A 23187-nucleotide genomic window follows, 5' to 3' on the forward strand; every position below is an offset into this window, starting at 1 on the left:
GACCTCACTTTTCTTATGAATCTAAGAAGAGTTGTTGATTTTTAGTGTGAACAGCTTTTTATTTATTGTTAGGACAGAATGACAACTTCCAAATTTCCTATGTGCTGGATGACAAATAGGAAGTCTGTATTAATTTTTATAGGTGAAAAACACATGATCTTCAAAAAGAGGTTTTTAAATTGATGTTTGTCAAGCAGATGAAACTATAGAGTTGGGGTTACTGTACTATGAAAGTGAAAATAATTGCTGTTTGACAAAGGCTTTGTATTGCAAATACATTCATAGGTCATAAAATACAAAATGAGATGTTCTTCACTATCTTAAACTTTGGTAAAGACTTAAGTTCTTGTTTTGAGCATATTCCTATCAAGTTGATTAGAACTAGTTCAGATGGAAGTAGCAAATTTTTAGAAGTTTGGAAAGTAAGACCTGCGATGAGATATTAAGGGGATTCATAATAATTTTTCAGACTTTCTTTCTTCAAACAGAATAATTTAATTATTCATATATATATATACAATATGTGTATATGTATATCAATATATGAATTTTGTGGAAGATAATGTTTAGTTATACTTTAGCCCACAAGGTTTTGCAGTTGTTCTGAACCATGGCTATATACGTTAGAATGATTTGTGGAGCTGAAAAAAAAAAAAAAACAATGCCCAAACATGTGTTTGGATTTCTTCTCTAGATATTCTGATTCAGTGAGTCTGGCATGGGGTTTGACATCTGTAATTTTTTTTTATCTTAAATGTCCATGGATGCTTATAATGTAGAGCCAGAATTGAGAAGCACTGGTTAAATGTTTGGTAGACAGGGTAGTAGTATTCTTAGTGAGGCAAATGATAGATGAGAATCATGTTCAGTACAGTGTGTGTAGAAAGGATGTCATTTTAAAGCAATCGTAACATCTTGAGATTTGTGGTATAACCAACCATAAGGAAATAAGCTGACACTTTGCTCTATCATTGCCTTTGGAGACAGAGCTGTGAAGCTGTACAAAATATTTATGAAGATGGAAAGGAACTGGAATTCCGGGTTTGAATTATTCCTCTTCCTAGCAGTGTATCGCTGGATATGAGAACCAGCAATAAAAAAAAAAAGACCATGGAGTCTAATTATGAGGTTGAAAAGTCTAGTCTCAAGCTTGCAGGTGATCCTCACACTGATGAGACGAAGGAGGCAGGCGAAGCACTTCACAGAAGAGAACTCTGCAGCACACATAGGTTGTCTTAGTTATCACAGATCAGGATATGTATTTCCATTTTTTCTCTGGCTATGTGCTACTTTCAGAAATTTTATTTTTTTGAATAGGTTGTATTATCTTGACCAGGATAAATGTATGATGTACTGCCCCTTTTATTTGTTGCCCCCCATTTATTCCTCATAACAGTATAGAATAACAAAGAAATGAAAGCTTTCACGTGCTAATTGATTTGTTGTTTATGTTCAGGGTAAATGGTAGAGTTGGTCTGATGCTAAAGTTCACCCTCTTTTTGTTTTAAGGATGCTTTCATCAATATTCTTTGACCACACTATGGTGGTATTTAGATTTTAACTTCGTTATTGAAAAATAATCACATTATGGTTCAAGACTTAGGCCATTAAAAATAAAAATCATCCACTGATCTTTTATTCACAGAAAAGTAAGCCAATTCAGAGTAGACACCTTGAAGGCTTACTAGACTACTTAAAGAGTTATGAATTACCCTGTTTGCTAAAAGTCTAAGAATGTACTAAAAGAAATGGTAATAGAAGTTAGTGGAAATCTTCAGGGTTTCTGATGGATTAAAATTGTGCTCTTGGGTTTAGTATTTTTACTGTGGCAGGAAGGAACAATTTACCCTTAAAAGTCTTTCTTGGTTTGTTAGCAGAATATCTGCTCAAAGAAAATTATTTCACAGAATATTACATAATTAAACATGGGATAATTTATTAGTCACTTACGAGTTCATGAAAAATACAGTTTTCCATATTCTTATTTTTAAACTTTGCAGGATATAAGTGTATCTTCAGAAACTGCACAGGATATCAAAGTTCTCCAGTTCTTTTCCATTTTATAGGTACTCCAATCTTCTCTTTCTAGGTTGGAAAATTGAAGATGTCACTTCTGTAGATGTTGGAATAATGCCAGTACTTTCTTTGCCTTTTTCCTTGGTGACAGGAATTAATGAACAGATTCTCTGAGAAGGTACATAATCTTAAAAATCTTAACAGTTTCCTAAGTATATACCACTCTTGATATTACCACATTCTTCATAAAAGTAGAGGTTGTCAAATATGTGTGTAATCAGTGGTAGTGGCAGCAGTGAAACTTGCCTAGGAGTTGTACTTTCAGAACTTATCACTGGCTGGGGTCCCATTGCCTGATTCTTTTACTATATTTTATTCTACTAGTCACAGGTGATGCCTGTTGAAGGAAACAAGGAAGTACCAACAGAATTCAATATAATTATATAAAAAGGAAGGAGGAAAACAAAAGAACAGCATGGACATAGAATACTGTAAGACAGGCTAAAGCCCAAATGAACTGACGATCGTGAAAGTAATTGGAAAGTGTTTTTTCTTTTCAAGCTAAATTCTTGTCTACAAAAATGAACACCATTTGGGAGTATCTGTGCACCTATCTGCTCTCTTGCTTTTATATTTCCATTACTAGAGTTTAAGACTTTTGAGGATAGGGACTATGATTTATATCCCCAATGCATATTAAAGTTCTCAATTAAGAGAAATGAGTGGGTTAAGCAGACATGGTTAAGGAATATTCTGTTGCTTGCTGTCTTTACCTTTTAAGAGCTACAAGATGGGAAATGTGGAGACAAAGTAGAGTCTTTAGTATAAGAAGCTCTGCTTTGTTTCTTCTTTTATTTGTGTTATTATTGCCATCCAAATGGTAATTTTTTTCCTGATAGGCTATAGGGTCTTAAGCGTTTGTGCGATAAGATTTTACAGTGGTATATTTAGATATGGGTCTTATTTCATTTATCATTCTGGGTACTTCCATCTGAAGACACATTATTATTATTATTTTTTTAGAAACTAAGTAAAATACATTTTTGACCTGTTACTTCTTTGATAACATTTTTTTTCTCTTATTCGATGTTACCTTTCCTAAAAGTCTTTTATAGTGCATTTTTTTCTTATATTTTCCAAGTTTTTTTTATCTTTTGGCTGTACTTTTTTTTAGCAGGTTCTTAAAACAAAGTTATAGCAGACATGTATGTTCAGCTTACTATCTTGAACCAAAGCATCTTTTCCCTACTTTTTTTTTTTTTTTTTTTTTTTTTGCGGTACGCGGGCCTCTCACTGTTGCGGCCTCTCCCATCACGGAGCGTAGGCTCCGGACGCACAGGCTCAGCGGCCATGGCTCACAGGCCCAGCGGCATGTGGGATCTTCCCGGAACGGGGCACGAACCCTTATCCCCTGCATCGGCAGGCGGACTCTGAACCACTTGCGCCACCAGGGAAGCCCAATAAATTGTTTTTTATATTGGAATTACCTGAAAATTTTTTATGTGTATATTTTAAGGATTAATGTGTATTTTACACTATTAGATGGAACATAAATGATCATGATTTATAAAGGAAAAGACATATTTTTCTTGGGATTTTTCTTATGTGTTTCTAAAACCATACTATTTCTTTATATGATTGAGGTCTTCATTTGTTTAAGAGAACACTGCGTATTCATTGTTTCTTATCTGTTGAATACTTCCTGTGTTCAAATCTTGAATGAAATTAAAATGTTTAAAAATTGGGTGCAGGACAGAAAGAAAAAAGCTTAATTGCAAAAATGTTTAGTCTTATTTTGCCCTCTTACTATGCTGCATTTCATTTAGATTGCTAAATAGTTATATTCATTTGTTGCTTATAAAAGATATTTTTAAATCTCAGATAAAAGGGATTTTTAAATTATATTTAAGAATATAATGTTTTAACTTGTTTCATTAGTAACTACAATCATTTTTGCTTTAAATTCAGTCTTATTTTTGGCTATTTGTTTTCATTCATTCAAGCTGATTCTTTTTTAAGATACGTTTTATTGAAATATTTGAATATACCATAAAATTCACCCTTTTACAGTATACAGTTCAGTGGTTTTCATTATATTCAGAGTTATGCAATCATCAGCACTTTTTAATTTCAGAGCGTTTTCATTACCACAGTAAGAAACCTTATACCTATTAGCAATCCATCCCCATCACCCTCTCTACCCAATCCTTCACAGCCACATATCTACTTTCTTTTTCTATAGATTTTATTTAGGACATTTCATATAAATGTAGTCATATAATGTGTAGTCTTTTATGATTGGCTTCTTTTACTTAGCGTGATATTTTCAAGGTTTATCCATATTGTAGTGTGTATTATTTCTTTTTATGGCTGAATATTCCATTGTGTAAGTCTACTACATATTATTTATCCAGTGATCAGTTGATGGACATTTGGATTTTGCTCTTTTTTGGCTATTATGAATAATGCTGCTGTGAACATTTGTGTAGAAGTTTTGTGTATGTATGTTTTCATTTCTCTTATTTTTATCCATAGCAGTGGAATTGCTGAGTCATATGTTAACTCTGAGTATATAATAGAGGAATTACCGCTCTATTTTCCAAAGTGACTGCACCATTTTACATTCCTCCCAGCAATAATTGAGGGTTCTAATTTCTCCACATCCTCACCAAACCTTGCTGTTGTCTTTATTACAGCCATACAAGAGGGTGTGAAGTGATATTTCATTATGGTTTTGATTTGCATTTCCCTAATTACTAATGATGTTGAGCATCTTTTCGTATATACTTTGGCTATTTGCATATCTTTTGAGAAATGTCTATTCATTTTTCTTTCCCCATTTTTAAATTGGGTGGTCTTTTTGTTCAGTTGTTAAAGCTCTTTATATATTCTGGATATTAAATCCTTATAAGATATGATTCACAAATATTTTCTCTCATTCCGTGGATTGTCTTTTCACTTTCTTGATGGTGTCCTTTGAGGCACAAATGCTTTTAATTTTGGTGAAGTCCAATTTATCTTTTTTTTTTCCTTTGTGGCTTGTGCTTTTGGTCTTATATCTAAGAAACCATGACTTTATCTGAGGTCACAATGATTAACTCGTATGTTTTCCTCTAAGAGTCTTATAGTTTTAGCTCTTACATTTAGATCTCTGTTCCATTTTGAGCTAGCATTTGTATATAGTGTGAGATAGGGATCCAAATTCATTCTTTTTCATGTGGATATCCATTTGTCCCAGTACCATTTGTTGAAAAGATTATTCTTTCTCCATTAAAGTGTCTTGACATCCTTGTCAGAGTCAATTGATCATAAATATTTGTTTCTGGACTCTTAGATCATTCCATTGATCTATGTATCTACCCTTATGCTAATACCACACTGTCTTGATTACTATAACATTGTAGTAAGTTTTGAAATTGGGGAATTGTGAGTCTTCCAACTTTTTTCTTTGTCAAGATTATTTTGCTGTTCTGGGTTCCTTGCATTTCCATGTGAATTTTAGGATCAGCTTGTCAGTTTCTGCAAACAGCTGGGATTCTGATATTGTGTTAATTTTGTAGGTCAGTTTGAATATTGCCATCTTCACAATTATTATGTCTTCTGTTTCATGAGTATGGGATGTCTTTCCATTTACTTAGATCTTGTTTCAACAATGTTTTGTAGTTTTCAGTGCACAAGTCTTGCACTTCTTTGGATAAATTTATTCCAAAGTATTTTATTCTTTGTGACATTCTTATAAATGGAATTATTTTCTTAATTCCACTTCAGATTGTTTATTGCCAGTATGTAGAAGTACAGTTGATTTTTGTATATTGATCTTATGTTGTGCAACCTTGCTGACCTCATTTATTCATTCTAATAGTTTTTTATTGAATTTTTTAGTTTATTGTAAATTTTCAGATTTTGAATTTTCCATCTACAAGATCGTGTAGTGATAGTTTTACTTTATTTCTTCCTTTGCAACATGGACACTTTGTATTTCTTTTTCTTGCCTGTTTTCCCTGGCTAGAACGTCCTGTATAATAATGTTGAGTAGAAATGGTAGAAGTGGACATCCTGTCTTTTTCCTGAGCTTAGCACAAAAGCATCCAGTCTTTCAGCATTAGTATAATAATGTTAACTGTGGGTTTTTCATATATGGCCTTTGTCAAGTTGAGGAAGTTCCTTTCTCCTTGAGTGCTTTAACATGGAAGGGCATTGGATTTTGTCAAAGGCTTTTTCTATTGGGATGATCATGTGGTTTTCTTTATTTTACTAATACAGTGTTTTGATTCTGTTTTTTGAAGACAGGGTTGTTTACTCATTTTAGTATCTTATTTAACTTTACTAAGAACTGTTCCTCTCACATGGCTATAGTCTCTAAAATGTTTGTTGGCTCATCATTTTACACATGATGATATTTGTAAGGAGACTATTCTAATTCTAGTTGAAATTTTGAGATACAGAACTCCAGATTTTGAGAAAGAAAACTCCAGCTTTTTGCTTATTCTGCTTGTCCATAGTGCTTCATTATTAAAATAGGTGTTTATTACCATGAACAAACATGAAGAATGAACCTAGAAAAAAATTTTTGATTGGTTTATTGTTTATGCCTAATTGGTTTTATGGTGTTTACTTTCTACTAAAAGTTACATTTGGTCTAGTTTTATTGTTTTAGACAAGTCTGACTTTAGTGATACTGATTTTAAGTATTTCCTCATTGTTAATTCTCCAGTTTTAAAATGACTTAAAATAAGTCAGGAAGTGACATTTACATGTGAAAATTGGCTGTTTGGGCAGTGAGGTTTGATTTGTGTGTGTCTCTGCCTATCTGTGTATGTTCTGGTGTTAGACTGTTTGGGTTCAAACCCCAGCATCCTTACTAACTAGCTGTATGGCTTTGGCTAATTTATTTAACCTTGTTGTACATAGTTTCCTAATTTGTCAAAACTGAGCTTATAATAGAGGGTACTCCTTCTGAGGTAATACATGTATAGTGCTTGACACATTAAGTGTTCAACAAGTCTTAACTACTACGATGATGATGATGTACTTAAAAGCCTCCAAATTCCTCTTTTCTCTCTCCCTTTCCAACCAAATATATATGTATATATAATAACCATTTAGACAGTTGGATGAATGCTTATTTTGATTTTTAATTTGTGGTACAGTATTATAAAATAAAAGATTTTACTGGATCTAGTCTTTGTTTCTGCTTATCTGTCATTACATATGTCTTCCTGATTATTCTTCATTAACTGGTAGGTTTATTATGTTATTTTTTTCCTTAAATATTTCTTTTTCCCCTATTGCTTGGCATTACTAAGTATTAACAGTTTTATTAAAAAATGCAGGACATTTGGTCCTGTCTAAAACACTCATAAGACATTTGGTCCATGCCAAAAGTTTCTTTAAATTTAGTCCTATCCAAAATGCCCATGAGCATATTTGGTCTACGCAAAATGGTTTTGGACAGGACCCAATATCAAGAACCTTTTGGTGTGGACCAAATGTCTTATGGTTGTTTTAGACAGGACTGAATGTCTGCTCACCCTGAGGATCATGTCTGAACTCAAAGATCATGTCTGTATTCAACGACTCTGCTCCCAACCAAACAGCCTTGCCTTCTGCAGCTCCTCTTCAGGAGTTCTAATGGTGCTTATCTGGACAAAAACCATGAGTGTAGCTGTGCAGGAAGTGTCTGGCCTGTGTCATGGGTCAGATAAACTGCTGATTTACTCCAGAAACAAAGAGGACTGGTTGGTTAGGTAGACATCAAAGCTCTTGATAGGTGAGCAGTAGAAAAATTGAGACTAAAGGTATCTAAGATAGGAAGATTGCAACATTTTTAAAAGGATACATTGGAGTTCAGAATTAGAAAGTAAGATAAACTGACACCAAGAAATATTCAGTGTAGCCTTTAATTTGGATTTGCCTTACAGTGGATTAAAAGGGCAGATGTCAGATCAATAAGTGAATATTTCTACATATAAAAAATATCTTTGCAGATTATTTATATGTAATCTTTCCTTTTGGCTTTTCTTCATTTTCATTTCAGATGCTTTGTTTTCTCATGTAGTTTTGAACATAGCCACAATAAATGTGAATTTTCCAAGAAGACCTTTGTTGTAGTGAGTGACCATTTTTTAATAAAACTGTTAATACTTAGTAATGCCAAATATTAGGAGAACCATATATGCAATAATCATTATAGGTAGGAAAGGATATGAATATTTGCATCTATGACATGGTCTTTTGTGATCTAATATATTGAGTTGACATTCTTACATTACGATTTGTTCACTGTAAGATAACTTTAATTCTTGTTAAAGTAGTGAATACATTGTGTTAAATAACGATAATAGCCACCATCTGGTTAGTCTGCAGTTTTAATTCTCACCACCATTCTGCAAGCTAGACTAGATAGCATTTTATAGAGAAATTTGAGTGGTGTAATAATTCTTCACAGATCCCAGCAACTAATTACGGAGCTGGCATTGTCTTGAAAGTAGGAGTCTTAATTCTCGCTGTGCCTCAGATGTTCCTGTGGCACCTAAACAATAACAGTGGACACAACAACAACAACAAAATACCCACTCAAGCTGCTTCTCCAGTAATTTGGGTTTAGTAAATCTGCAGTAGAGCCAGAATTCTGATACCACCAGGATTGAGAACTACTTGCTCTGAAACTTGTGTTCTTTCCACACTAATATCTCTTGATTATATATAAGCAATATCCATTACTTAAAATTTAATTTTAAACTTTGTTATTATGAAGTAATGATTTGTTATAAAATTTTTCCCCATAGGGCTTTTTTAGTGTTAGGACCCTTCAGGGTTGGTTGCAGCACAGTACTACCCTTTCCGAAGGAAAAGGGAAATAAATCAGTAGTAACCTTGGGGGAAAAAAAAAAAACCCCACTTCTCTAAGCCTCAGAATTATCATCTGTGAAATATGGATAACAAACTTTTATTTATTTATTTATTTATTTTTGTCTGTGCCATGCGGCTTGTGAGATCTCAGTTCCACGACCAGGGATTGAATCCAGGCCCCAGCAGAGAAAGCCCAGAATCCTAACCACTAGACCACCAGGGAACTCCTAGGATAACAAACTTTTAAAGTTACTGTGAGGATTTAAGAAACGGTGGCTAAAACTTAGTAGATACTCAGTAAGTGGTTCTTATTTTTAAGAAAATATATTTATCATCTTAGCTAGAAGTAAAATGACTATATTAATACTAATGTCATAAAAAGTATAATTTTGTCTAGAATAGTGTCACACACAGAGTAAGAGTAAAACCTTTCTTGATCTCCATATAACTGACTTCCTGGATTTACAGACACTTTTTTTTTTAATCTATTTAGTTTTTCATATTTTATTTACTTATTTGGTTGCGCCGGGTCTTAGTTGTGGCAGGCGTGCTCCTTAGTTGCGGCATGCATATGGGATCTAATTCCCTGACCAGGGATTGAACCCGGGCTCCCTGCATTGGGAGCTCAGAGTCTGAACCACTGTGTCACCAGGGAGGTCGCTACAGACACTTTTCATTCTCTGTGAATAAATATTGATAGATGCCCACAGCATACTGAAGTTTCAAGACCAGTAGGCTATTTTCCAGGAGGCCCAAATTAGTAAAGGTGTTTGCATATTCTTTACTTACCATGAATCTGTTTTGTGTATTCACAAATCTGTTTGTGCCTTTTATGTTTGATATTATCAAGAAATTCACTTTAATAATATATAATAATGATGAAATGTGAATGCAAATAGTGTTTTTAAAAATACAAAAATCCAAAATAGATACTTTGGAAAGACTTCATGAAGGTTAATCAGTTAAAATTTCCTGTCTGATGCAATATGGATGAGAAAGCAGTAGGTGACTGGAAAAGAAATAATAAGACTCTGTGCGAATGTTGCACTTAGTTTGCATTTCCCGTATCTTTAGAATGCCATTTAAAAAAGTAAACTGCAAATCTTATACCCGGGTAGTTCCAGCTATGTTTTATTTAAGAAAAACAATTCTGAACCCTAAGTAATAGATCCACACTTAAAGAAAATAATCTTTGGTGAATATCACAAGATTAGCAGAATTGTGTATGTTTTATGAAAAAATAGGTAAATAGAATTTTTAATCCTCTACAGTAGCTTTTTTTTTTTTTTTTTTTTGAGGTACGCGGGCCTCTCACTGTTGTGGCCTCTCCCGTTGCGGAGCACAGGCTCCGGACGCGCAGGCCCAGTGGCCATGGCTCACGGGCCCAGCTGCTCCGCGGCATGTGGGATCTTCCCGGACCAGGGCACGAACCGGTGTCTCCCGCTTCGGCAGGCGGACTCTCAACCACTGCGCCACCAGGGAAACCCGGTAGCTTACATTTTTAATTAACTTAGTTAATCCTGATATGGTCAGATAAGAGAAATTTTACTCCGTTTATATAAGGTGGGAATATAGAATATGCTAATTGGTGCCAGAAAGAATTTTAACTGGAAAGATTAGAATTACTTAGAAATTAGTAATTTCTTAGACTTACTTAGAAATTAGAAATACTGGCTAAAAGGTGAAGGTCTTTGCTGTCATCTGACAAAAGAAATGGATGAACAGAAATGTAGACCTATCTTTGACCTATCAGGGTGTGAGGTAGCACTACCAAGTGCCAATAGTAGCAATTTCAAATTTAGCTTCATGTAGTTGCATTTGGGCAATTGATGTAGCAAAAATACTACTACTGATATTAATAATAGTAATAAAAATTTTGAAGTATTTAAAGAGTAGGGTACTATAGGCTAAACATGTTCAATTAGTCTACTAGTTTATAAAATAATAGAAGAGTTAATTGCTAGTAATAAAATAAAAACCATTGAAAATAAATATCACCTAGAAAGACTTCTAGAAATCAAAGGAAAAAATATATATATAGAAAATAGGAATTTAACCTTTTGGTACAATTATTTTTAATTAAGAAGAACCATAGACCTGTTACTTGCTGGGTAAAAATATGAATGAGCACAATAATGAAATTCTTTTACACTTATTATTTTGCTGTCTGCTTTGTACCAGTTGTCATTGAAATACCTGTCTATATATATTGTGGCTACCTATACATTCACATTTATTGCATTTTGTTTGTTATGCATTTTTACTGATATATCTTCTCTGTATATATTGGCTAGGAATTCATTTAAAATCATCTTCTATCGTGTTTTTTGGTTAATAGTATTCACTAAAACAGAGTGGGCAAAATTCACTTTCATAATATTGCATGTATGGTACAGAATGTCATTTGTTAGTAAATTCATTATGCTTTGATACTTGCCACATACCCCAGTTTTCATTAATATCTATGTATTTCTTTTTCGTTATGTAATATGTTTTTCATGATTTTTCTTTATCTTTCTAGAACTTATTGTATCTTCCTCCATATAAATCGTACACAATATATATAAAAAAAAAAGAAGAACCATAGGGCATGTACTAACAGAATATAGAAATAGTCTGTTCACTTGAATGTGACTTTGTATAAAGAGGGCTATAATTTTATTAAATCCCATCAAATTTTATTTTTAGATTTAACTTTTTATTTTCAGTTAATATTAACTAGTGAAAATATTAGTGTAGCAGTGTGTTAAAATGGCTAACTTATCTCAAGTTTATGAAGGTAAAAAGCGTATAACAATACCTGGCATGTAGTAAGTTCTGTAAGTGTTTGGAGTTTTTTGGTTTTGTTTTTTTACTCAGCATAACTTACCAATTAAGAATATAGACTCTGGAGCTAGAATGCTTATTCAAATTCAATTTCTGCTATACTTTCTAGTTGTATGACTTGGGACAAGTTAATTTCTCTGTGCTTCAGTTTTCTTATCTGTTTATATGGGGAAAATTACATATTCTTTATGGTTGTGAGGATGAAATGAATTAATTATATGACAAGTTTACTATAATGCTTAACATATAGAAAATGCTGTACGTTTCCTGTTATATGCAAATTAATGGATATTTACGTATTAATCTGTGTTCAAGCGTATTGTAAAACATTGATACATTCATTGGTGATATAACCTGTCACAATTACAAACATAGTTATGTGGTTCTTCATTATATTTTTAGCTTACACTGTTTAAAAATGACACTACAGGAATGAAAGATGCCAGTAAGAAGATTGTTCCTAAAAAGCAATATTCTAAAATGACATTTGTCTACTTTTCAGATTTGTTTCTTGACTTCAGCAAAATTGGAAGCGCTACAGATCAACTCCCTTTTCTCTTCTTTTTACTTTAAGGGAAAGAAAAAGACTTGGGCCAGAGTAAAATATATCAAATACATGCAGCTTGGTTCTGTATATTGCTATTTTTAATTGTTTTTTTCTAAAGGGACAGTTGTCTTATTTCTGTTAGACCTGAAATCTCTGGAAATTCTGATTATCAACAGGAACTAGCTGATTAGATTGCTGTGTAATCACCTAACTCTAAATCTCAACCTTAGTAAATAGCCTGTATCAGGTCATTGAAATATTTGAGTCTATTATATAACTTATCAATTGCTATAAAAAAGCTCACACATACCATAAACTCCTTAATGAAATTAATGACAGCTTTGGTCGTCCAGGAGTAGAATGTTATTGCCAGCATGACAGTGGAGCTGCAGTAATCCAGCTCCAGTTCCTGATTAATGAGGTTAGTGAATTGCTTTAATCTCACCAGCTTATGTATGAAATAGGGCCCCATCCCATCTTTCAGAATCCTTGCATGCAATTATATTTAAATATTTGAACAAAAATGAATTTCTTGTAGGTCAGAGCTAATAGTAATTCACTTTAAGGCATCATCACAGACAGTTACATAAATAATGTAAGATGTTTCTCAAAACAGTATTGAAAATAGAATGGCATAAGGTAGATCTTTTTGGTACAGTGTGCTGCATTTAAATTTTATTTCAAGAATATTGAAAGTTATGTAACATATAAAAATCTACATTAAAGTTTTTTCAAAGATTGACCTTATTATAAATAACAAATTGTATTTCTCCAGTGGGTTGTTTTGAAATACATCCAGGAAACCAAAGTCCATTAGAAACTGGTTATTGTCCAAAGTTCTTGTTGTGTCACTTATTGGTTGAAGTAATTGATGCCTTTCTTTCTGATAGAGTGTAAAGTTTGGAAGGAGCTAGAGATACATCATTTTATTAGCAGAGTAAACAATGTGTTTGCATGTCTTAAAAAAGTATGAGCAGCTCTGACAGTAGATGTTTACTGCAAGTAGTGACAGGCAGGAGAAGCTAGAAGGAAAAAAGCTAGAAGGAAAAGCTAGAAGCTAGAAAAGCTAGAAGAAAAATTACTCTAGGAAAGATTCTGCTATACTTAGATGTGAGGATAATTTGTGGGCATTCTTTTTGCCCCTAAGTCCTTGGGTTTCATGGAATAAATTTCTAGATGTATATGAGAGAAAAAAAAATACTTGATACTTTCGGCTTTTGATAAATCTTTTGTTCATATCAGAGGATTTAAGAGAGGCAGTATTGATGTAAAGAGTTAAAGAGGGTAATATAAAAATTTTAGTAAAACTGATCCAAATGATATGCAATCGTGTAGGTTTTTCAGGGTCAGAGGAAGTGTTTAAAAACTTCAGTATTCTGTGTAGAGCTGAATAATAGACATCGTAAAATGTTAAAATACACATAAAAATATCACAGTGTAGAAAGTTGTTGAATCCATATGTGAGATTATTTTTCCTTTTTTTAAAAAAAAATTTTATTATGAAATAATTAGACTGGCAATTAGTTTCAGAATAGAGAGGTCCTATGTACCCTTCCCCCATTTCCCCCAATAGTAACTTTTATGTAACAATAGTAAAATATTAAACCAAGAGAAAGACATCAATACAATACTCTTAACTAGACTACAGACCTTATTTACATTTCACCACCAGTTTCTACATGCACTCATTGTGTGTATGTGTGCATAGTTTCATGCAGTTTTATTCCCTGCATACATTTCGTGTAATGACCAGCAGGAACAAGATTACAGATCGGTCCCATCACCGTGAAGTCATGCCCTCAGGCTATCCCTTTATAATTAATTGCACCCCCTCCTGCTCTCAGTCCCTAAGCCCTGGCAACCACTAACCTATTCTCCATCTTTATACATGTGTTGAGATTATTTTTTTTTAAGCAGTATGAGCCAATGTAAATAACACATTGCAAATAGATACTTATATGCCTAAATTTTAGAAATCTTAACTAGTTGATGCTCTCATTATTCATAACACAAGCTGCTTTTCTACAGAATTTATCATAAAGTTCTTTGCTATGACTGTTATTTTACATGCTTAAATGTTACATTTTTAAGTACTTAAAAATGACAGTTTTTAAAAAATGCTTAGCAGAATATGAATATTTACATGGTGATGGCTGTGGGAATCTGACAACTGGGAGTAGCTGTTTGCTTTCAGTTTTGGAAAAGCACATGTAGGTAAGTGAGCCACCGCAGGCAGTCAGCTATGATTGCCATTTTGGCCCCACATCTTCTCTTCTTCCTTGAAATACAAAGATGGGGCAAACACCTTGAGAAAGAAGATGACCTGGTCTGAAACTGCTGGAAGTAAGAATGAAGAGTACAAAGCTTTGATACTCTGAATCCTTTTAGTTTCTCTGCTTCAAAGTGATAGAGATAAGAGGATGCTTTCTAGTGAAAGGAAGGGTATGTGGGCTTCCTATATTTCTGTTTTCCAATAGTCATGTTGTAGCAATAGGAGTTACACAGTAGAGGAGCCCTCATAGAATTTCAAATTGGAAAGCACTTGGAGAGATCATTTAATGTAAATCTTGTCTTCAGAGCTATTTTAGATAAATGATATAAATATAAAAGATATTTTCTCTTAGATAAATGAGAAACTCTCCTATTTTAAAAGAGGGAAATTTTAAGATTTCTCATAATAACCTAAAGGACTGGAATTGCAAATCTTTTTTTGAAATTAAAGTTCTTCGTGTTGCGTCTTTTGTCTTATTCTCTCAGTGCAGATAAGGAGTATCTTCCTCTTTTGAGGAAAAACATTCATATGTCTTAATAAATCAGCCTTAGCCTATAGATTCTTAATCCTATTCATACATCAGAATCACCTCTGGAGATTTTTAAAAATACACCTGCAATGATCCTTGCTCTGAAATTTCTGGTTTGTCAGGTCTGGGGTGAGACTGAGCCCCCTGCATGATTCTCAAATACTGCCAAGGGTTTTCTTCTCCAGACTTAATAGTATTTAATAGTATCAGCTGTTTTAACTTTCTAAATTAGTCAGATTTTTCAGCCCTTTGGACACTGAAATTATACAGTGCTGAATGCTATTTTTGTTTTCCATATCATTCTAGTAGTAGAATTATGATCCAAGCAGAGTACATTCATAAGGATTCATAAGGATTTGTCTTAAGGCAAATAAAATGGGAAGGTTACTTCATATCATGTAGTCAAGGAAGGATGAACTATAGGGACCAAGTAACTTATAGTCTGACTTCTAATTTTACATAGCTAGTTATCAACTATAACTATATCCAACTAGATCCTAGTACACTTTTAGTTAATAAGGTTAAATTATACTTTAAATTGTTGAAGTTGAAACAATTTTTATACATACGTATACACATGATACACTCTTTTACATCTGCTGTTTAGAATTTGGGTGAGGCAAATGTTTCTCAGAACTAAATCTACTGGCAGAGAGTTTTGAAATTTGGGAAGATTTTTTTGGTAGCTCTTTAGTAGCATTAATGTGTGTAAATGTATTCTATATAAAATATATTACACTTTATTTTTAAGGGAGCTCTTGTGAGTGCCTTGGCTGATGACACCTTACATTTATGGAATTTACGTCAAAAGAGACCTGCCATACTACATTCACTTAAATTTTGCAGAGAAAGGTAAGAATTTTCTCAGTTATTTTATATATATATATGTTATTTGCTATTCTTTTTTGAAATTTTCCTTTGAATTTTATTCTTTAATTTCATTTTTCTGTAATGGATTTTATGCACAATCTAAAAACTAATTCAAAAACTTCAAAGCATATACGATAAAAATCAAGTTTCCTTCCTTTCCAGACCCATCTTCCTCTCCAGAGGCACCCACATAAATTTCTTTTGTGTCCTTCTAGAAATACTTACAGTCTGTATACATAAGCAGAAATCTCTCCATATAGCTATTTTATTTGCATAAAAGGGAAGGCATTACATATTCTTTCTGTAACTTGTGTTCACTTAGCAATATATCTGATAGGTCGTTTCATATTGGTATATTTAAATCTTCTTTAGTCATTTTCATAACTGCATGATATTTCATTGTATCGAAGTGCCATATTTTATTCAGTCAGACTTCATCAATTGACTGGACGTTTGATATATCCAGGACTGGATTTGATATAAGTGGACACATATCATTTTCAGCCTGCTGTTCATTATGCTCTGTGATGTTACATATATTTCTTTGTCCACTTATGCAAGTATATCTGTAAGATAGATTTGTAGACGTGGAACGACTTGATCAAAGAAATCTCTCACATGATCTGAGTTTTGTGCTTTGATTGGAAAGGCCATTTTCACTCCAATTTTATTAAACGTTCTCCCATATTTTATAGTGCTCTTATAGCTGCATTTTTATGCTTAAACTTTGATTCATATGGAACTAACTTTGGCATGAACTATGAGTAAGGAATATAGTCCCCCCCTCCCCCATTGCTTATGAGATATATTTTTGATGTGTGTTTGTGTGTTAAGGTTAAGAAGTCTAGCTAGTATCTAAATGCAGTGGAGTTAGTGTCAGGCCTTGCCTGGGGGAAGGCAGGCATTAGACTACCCAATCCATGTCCAAGGATCAGGCCATGTCCCTGTTTTGATAAATATCAATCCATTCAGGTTGTATAAACTGATCAGTCTGTTTGTGAGCCTGGGCTTCTGCCCACAGTGGCTTTCTAAAGTAGGCAAGCTAAAGAGGCTGCTGGGAATATAGCAATCCAGACTTTTCTGGCCAACGTCAGGGCATGTCTACATTGTATGCCAGGCCAGAGCTGGCAGGGGGTCAGTAGCAAAGTTTGCTATTGGGCTACATCTTGTCTGGGAAGATAAATCATCTAAGTGGCTTGGAATCATGGTTCTACTTCTAGGAGAAGTAGAAGGAGGGGTTAATGGAAGGAGGGAGGGATGAGATAGGGGAGGAAAAGCAAGCAAAAAGTCAAGGTTCATTCTTTTCTGCCTGATGGGAGTAAGGCTATCTCAACTTGCTGGGCAGAGTTTCTTTGTCTGTTTGCCAGTGGGATCTCAAGGGGAGCCCTCCATCAGCCTCAAATGCCATAGGGCTGGTGGAAATAGTGGTGGGCATCTTAGTCCCAGTACCTATCTTCTTGCCGTCAGTCTCATACTGGAAATGGAAGTGTAGATCTAGCAGAGTTGTTGTCAACCTGGTGCATTTTTACCCGCCAGAGGGCATTTGACAATGTCTGGAGACATTTTTTTATACAGTTGGGAGTTGGGGGTGGGCGAGCAGTGCTAATGGCATCTAGTAGATAAAAACAGGGCTACTGTCAAATATGTTAGAAATCGCAAGACAGCCCCCCATTCCGTAACAAAGAATTGTCTGGTCCAAAATATCAAGTATCAAAGTTAAGAAAACCTGTGCTCTAGCACATCAGAGTGGTGTCATTTGATTGGTGTAGTGCTGTAGAAGTTCTCTTAAACCACCATCCACTGAAGGGTTTCTTCCAGGATGTAGAATTCTAGTAAAAGAATATTCTCCAGTGGCGTGCCCATATTCCTCATTGAGACACAGGAATGTGGCACTATGTGGTCCAAGTTCACAAACATACACTGCAGGTCATCATGGTAATCTTCAGGAAGGATCATACCTCAAGGAGTTCCAGAGTGGTCAGTCCCATGATTGTCTGGTACATAGTAAGTCTCCTCTAGAGTACCCCTAAGGATGGTCTCCAAGAAATTCTGATAAATGTGGATAAGGAACAGTAAGCTAGTCTCTAAGGTACCTGTAGGCACATATCTTGACAAACAGAAGGCACCTTTGTGTGAAATACAAAAAAGTAGCCCTTCTTGGTGGATGCAGCTTCAGAGTCCACCACTCCCCTCCTTGGTTGGGTGCTGTTATTCAGGCCACAGCCTGTACAATTGTATGAGGTGATCCTAAAAGTTACAAATGAAATGAACTGATGGAGTTCCCAGTTTTGAGTTCTGTAATACACTTTACCCACCTCACCAGCAGAAACTAGTTGATTCTGTTCAAAGTTGAGCTCCTCCTCGGCCTTTATTAGGACCACAAGAAACAAGAAACTGTAGCATGAGTAACTTGGTCCTTGAGTATCTTCTTTGGATGAAATCCTCTAGGATGGCTACAGACTTGTATGGCAGCTTTTGTACTTGCATGCTAAGAAATGGGCCTGATGCCTCATGGATGAACCTTGTTATATTCTCTCAAGACTAAAGTTCAGATTTCCTCAAATGGCAAGAAGGAGAGAGGTGGCATTTGGGCGGAGCCTACTTTTCCTCAGCACCTGGTTACAGGTTGGGAGGGGAAGGCATAGTAGAGGCTTTCCTCCAGCTCTAGCAACCTGCCTATGGTGGCAAGGCTTATTCTGCCCCTCACCCTGAACTCTCTGTCATTCACGACTTTTCCTAATGCCCTGTAATCAGTACTCTGATGGAAGCCTTCTGTTGGAGCAGCTGCCCCAGGCAGGGGAGGGATAGAAGCCTGTCACTTCCTGCCCATCCTTCCATCTCTCTCATTTGTAGAAATCCATTCTTTTCTTTACACAGCTGCCTTGCATGCAGTTTTTATATCTGTATCAGGATAGTCTGGTGTTATGCTGTGGTAACAGAATACTCAAAATCTGAAAGACTTAAAAGAGCAACAGTTTATTTTTACTTATGCTGTATGTTCTTTGTGGATTTGCTGGAACTCTCTTCCTTTTCATTATCAGTTGTATTCCAGAATCCTGGCTGAGGAACAGCCAGTCTTTACAATATTACCAGTCACTGAAGCAGACAGAAAAAGAATATGGTGAAGCATGTGTTGGCTCTTAAGGCTTCTGCCTGGAAGTGATACTATCTCTTCCACTCGCATTTCTTGGCCCAGAGCAAGTCCCATGGCCATCCCTAGTTTTACTCATCTAACCAAGAAGGAAAAGAGCTAGAATCTTTGTGAATACTTGTAATAACTACCACGCAGCTTATTTTTATTGTTGACATTGAAGTACAATAAGCAGTAGCCTAGTTAGTTTTCCCCTCATTCCACAGTGGATTTGGGCTAACTTAATAGTTAAGTTACTCTATTTCATTTTTATGCTATTTGCATTTTTATTTCTGAAACTAAGAAAGGGAGGAGAAATATGAAAATTTTATAAACCAGTTTTATTACATTCTGAACAAGTGTTAAATAATTCAGAGATTTTATTGTAATGTTGTCTTATTTTAATAACTAGTTAAATTCTCTTATTTTAGTAGAAATTCACATAAATAGAAATTGTAATGATTTAAACTGTATTTTTTCATAATGTAGGTTTTTTTCTGGTTTTAAAAAAATTGTGCTATAATATACGTAACATAAAGTTTACTCTCTTAACCATTTTTAAGTGCACAGTTCAGTAGTGTTCACACTGTTATGCAACCATGTGATATGGATATTTTGACAGAATTTCACTTTTATGGTTTTTAAGAAAAAAATATAGAAATTGGAGTCTCAAGTCTTGGTTTAACTACATGAATTTAGACGTTACTTCACTGCTTTGTGTGTTGGTTTTGGTAGAAACTGAATTTGACACGTAAAATTCTATCTGGCAGTTGCCTTATCAGAATATGTTCCATTTAGCTTCTATGTTTTTTTTTCCTTTAAAGGAAGTTTAATTGGAGGAAGTTGTGGGTTTAAAAGCAACTACAACTGTCAGCTAGTCTTTCTTCATCACCTTGAATTAGCATGACCAATATTCTTATCCATGTTAAATTTTTGCATAACAGTTTTTAAATAAGAATAAACTATATATCTGGGCTTTCCTATTTAGGACTTACTATTCCCTAAGTGAAATTTCAGAAGATAGAATCTTTTCTCCATAAATATATTAGACCCCTGAATTGCTGAGTCTGTATATTGAAACCAATACATTTCTTTTAAAGGTATGTTTTCTTTTACTCTAACACTCTGAGTTACAGTTTATTTACTCTGACTTAAGCTTTTTCAGTTGATGATAGATACATCTATTGGTTTAGGGAATAAAATAAGCATGCATGCATTCTAAACTAATGGTTAGGAAAATACAGTAGTATATGGATTAATAATCCATTAATAATCAAAATTTCATCTTAATAATTATCAATGGAGCATCAATGTCCAAAGTCCTCTAAAGGGGAAAAAGAAAACCTGATAAAAGGAGTAATCCATTCAGATAACAACACAGCAGTTGGGAGAGTTGGTGCTTATAAGGTACTTCAGGAACTGACTGCTGCCGAGTCATCAGATTTTCTTAGTAGCATAGATAAAATAATGTAGAAACAAAAACTTAATTTGTCCCATGATATTCTTATTATGATACTACCTAAATACTGTGTTTTGCATATTTGTGAGGCTTACAGTTTGCTTAGTCTGCACAAGAACAGGGCATAGCTGTAAAAGAGAATTTAGCTAGCTATCGGCCCTCAAAAGTCTACACACGTCTTCCAAAGCTTTTGAATTAATTCATTCACGTATTTAACAAGAAAAAAATCATAATCTTGGAACAGATTCTACACCTAGAATTACAGTTTTTGTGGTAATGGCAAAATATTTTTCTTTGCAAGCAGGTTAATGAAAAGTATACAAGCATTAGAAATGAGAACGATTTGGTGAGAGGAAATTCAGGACTGGAACAAAGGAATGGAATGATATCCAGGCTTGTTAGGAAGGCAGGCAGAGGGGTCTACTACTCCAGACTAATTCTAATCCACAAAAGAGTTGCTTGTTGATATGGAAATGATGAGTCACCTTGGGAATTTTAAGTGTAGAGAACCACATACTGAGAGAAAATTTAAAAAGGAAACAAACATTCTCAGGGTTCAGAGAAAAAACTTTTGATTTGATGGCCTTGAGACTGTGAAAGTCAGGAAATGTTGGATAACTTCCTAGAGTAAATTAATAACTAAGAAATCCTGACAAGGGAATTAGAGACAGTCAAAGAGACTGGCCTAGTAGCACAAGGGCTTTATAATGTACTCAGGTATAAAAAGATATGGAAGGAGGAGATACCTGTAACAAATACCTACAGATGTAGGAATCACTTTGGAATTGGGCAGTGAGCAGAGGAAACATGATAGAGAGGCCTAAATTGTTTTGACAGGCTGTTTGCAGGACTCTGGACTTGGAGACTGCTGCCAGAGAGAGCTCAGAAGGAAGAGAGGAACATGATTTTGGAAATTGGAGGAAGTTCCTTGTTATATAGTGGCAGGAAGCTTAAAGGAAGTGTCTCTTGCACAATGTATAAGTGTTAACTTGTATATTTAGCTGAGGAGATTTCCAAGGAAAGGCTTGGAAGTGTGATCTGACTTTTTCTTGCTGCTTTATAGTAAAATGCAAGAGGAGAGAAATAAATTGATGGAAGAATCATTAAATGAACCAGGACTTGATGATTTGGGAAATTCTTACCCTGATCTATATGGCAAAAGGGAGATTGCTTCTGAAAGTGTGGCATAGGGAAAAACAAGAGGGTGTGGCTGAACAACTTTTCACTAAAAATCTTCTATAGACCAAAAGGTCAAAGTATTTAATCACATAAAGGGCTCTTTTAAGATATTGAGAATCTTACAGATCTTCTACAGAAGATCTACAGATCTTCTCAACCAGATAGCCTGTAGGAAGTTTGAGTATCATCCCTCAGGCCTCTCAGCAGCAGCCTAGATAGAGAAGGTGTTATCTCCAAAAGATTTGTGGGTGTGACTTTTGCTAATGCAGAAGACCCAGTGAAATGTGTTCAAGACCCACAAGTTTCTTGAGAAAGTTGTACAGCAGAAACATTGCCAGCTGGGACTTAAAGAAACAGAGTACGTTGTGAGAGGAGGCTGCATCCGGAATCAGGCCCATAAAAGTACTCAGCTGTAAACAATTGCTGTCTTTCATGAAAAAGGATGATTAACAGGGCAGAACTGAGAGCCACAGAGGCTTATTCCCAGGCCTTGAAGCTAATTAAGACAAATCCAACATTTGCCCACCTGGATTTCAAAACTGTTATGGAGTCCTTTTTACCTTCCACTTTTTTTCATTTTGAACAGGAATTTCTACAATTGTTATCCTATGCCTGTCCAACCATTGAATGCTTGGAGTGTTGGGGGCAGATAATCTGTCTCTTCAGTTTCAGAGGTCCAGGGATGGAGTGGAATTTTGCCCAAGATCTATCTATACTGAATGGTAACACGGAGGACCCTCATCTGCAACAAATTTAGACGATGAGATTTGGAATTTTTGAGCTGAGATTTTGAGATTTTGGACTTGAATTAATGTTGTGATTGGTTGAGACTTTGGGAATATTGAGATGGGTGAATGGAGGGATTGAATCTTTGGAGGGTAAAGGGAAGACTATTAGAGGCAGAATTCTAAGATGATCCCCAAGAGTCCTACCCCCCTGGTAAACACACATCTTCTCCTAAGTATTCAATTCCAATCAAGGTACTGCTGTGGAGGGATTTTGCAGATGTAATTGAGATCCCAAATCAGTTGACCTTCATAGAGGGAATATATCTAATTGGCTTTAGACTTGGATTATCTGACTTAAAATGGCAGCAAGTACATGGAATTGCCCTGCCTGGTTTGGCTTATCTCTGGAATTCAGTATGGTTTAAGTGTCTCCCAAAGTATGAATATACAGGTAACTTGGGTAAGATACAGGCACCCTAATGAACATCTAACTAATATTAGGGGAAGTGGACTGAAGAGTGCATGGTAGGTAGATAAACAACCAATGTCCACTGTACTTTTCACTGCCTTCAAAATGAAGTTGAAACTTAAATATTTAACATTCCCTAAAAGATCTTGCAAGATCTGTGACTCTTCTTTTTAGTCACCATAATTTTATTTCACTATATTTCTCCCTCTCTTTATGATTATAGTCCAGCCACCCTGGCTTTTCAGTTTTTTAATGAACTATCCTCTCTCCTGCTTATTTGTATGAGCTGATCTCCCTGCTCAGAAGACAC

The 23187-nt window shown here is 34.8% G+C and overlaps 1 protein-coding gene across 1 annotated transcript in view; it reads left to right on the top strand.

Annotated features, from left to right (window-relative positions):
• The window catches only part of STXBP5 (syntaxin binding protein 5), a 166136-nt gene that overhangs the window by 14189 nt on the left and 128760 nt on the right, over positions 1 to 23187 (top strand). The window contains exons 3-4 of the mRNA XM_082669302.1: positions 12581 to 12662; positions 15794 to 15894. Coding sequence (XP_082525428.1) covers positions 12581 to 12662; positions 15794 to 15894 — 183 coding nt within the window. The remainder of the gene's footprint in view (positions 1 to 12580; positions 12663 to 15793; positions 15895 to 23187) is intronic.

Source organism: Grampus griseus (assembly GCF_964374135.1).
Source record: "Grampus griseus genome assembly, chromosome: 13".
NCBI classification, from domain to species: Eukaryota; Metazoa; Chordata; class Mammalia; order Artiodactyla; family Delphinidae; genus Grampus; species Grampus griseus.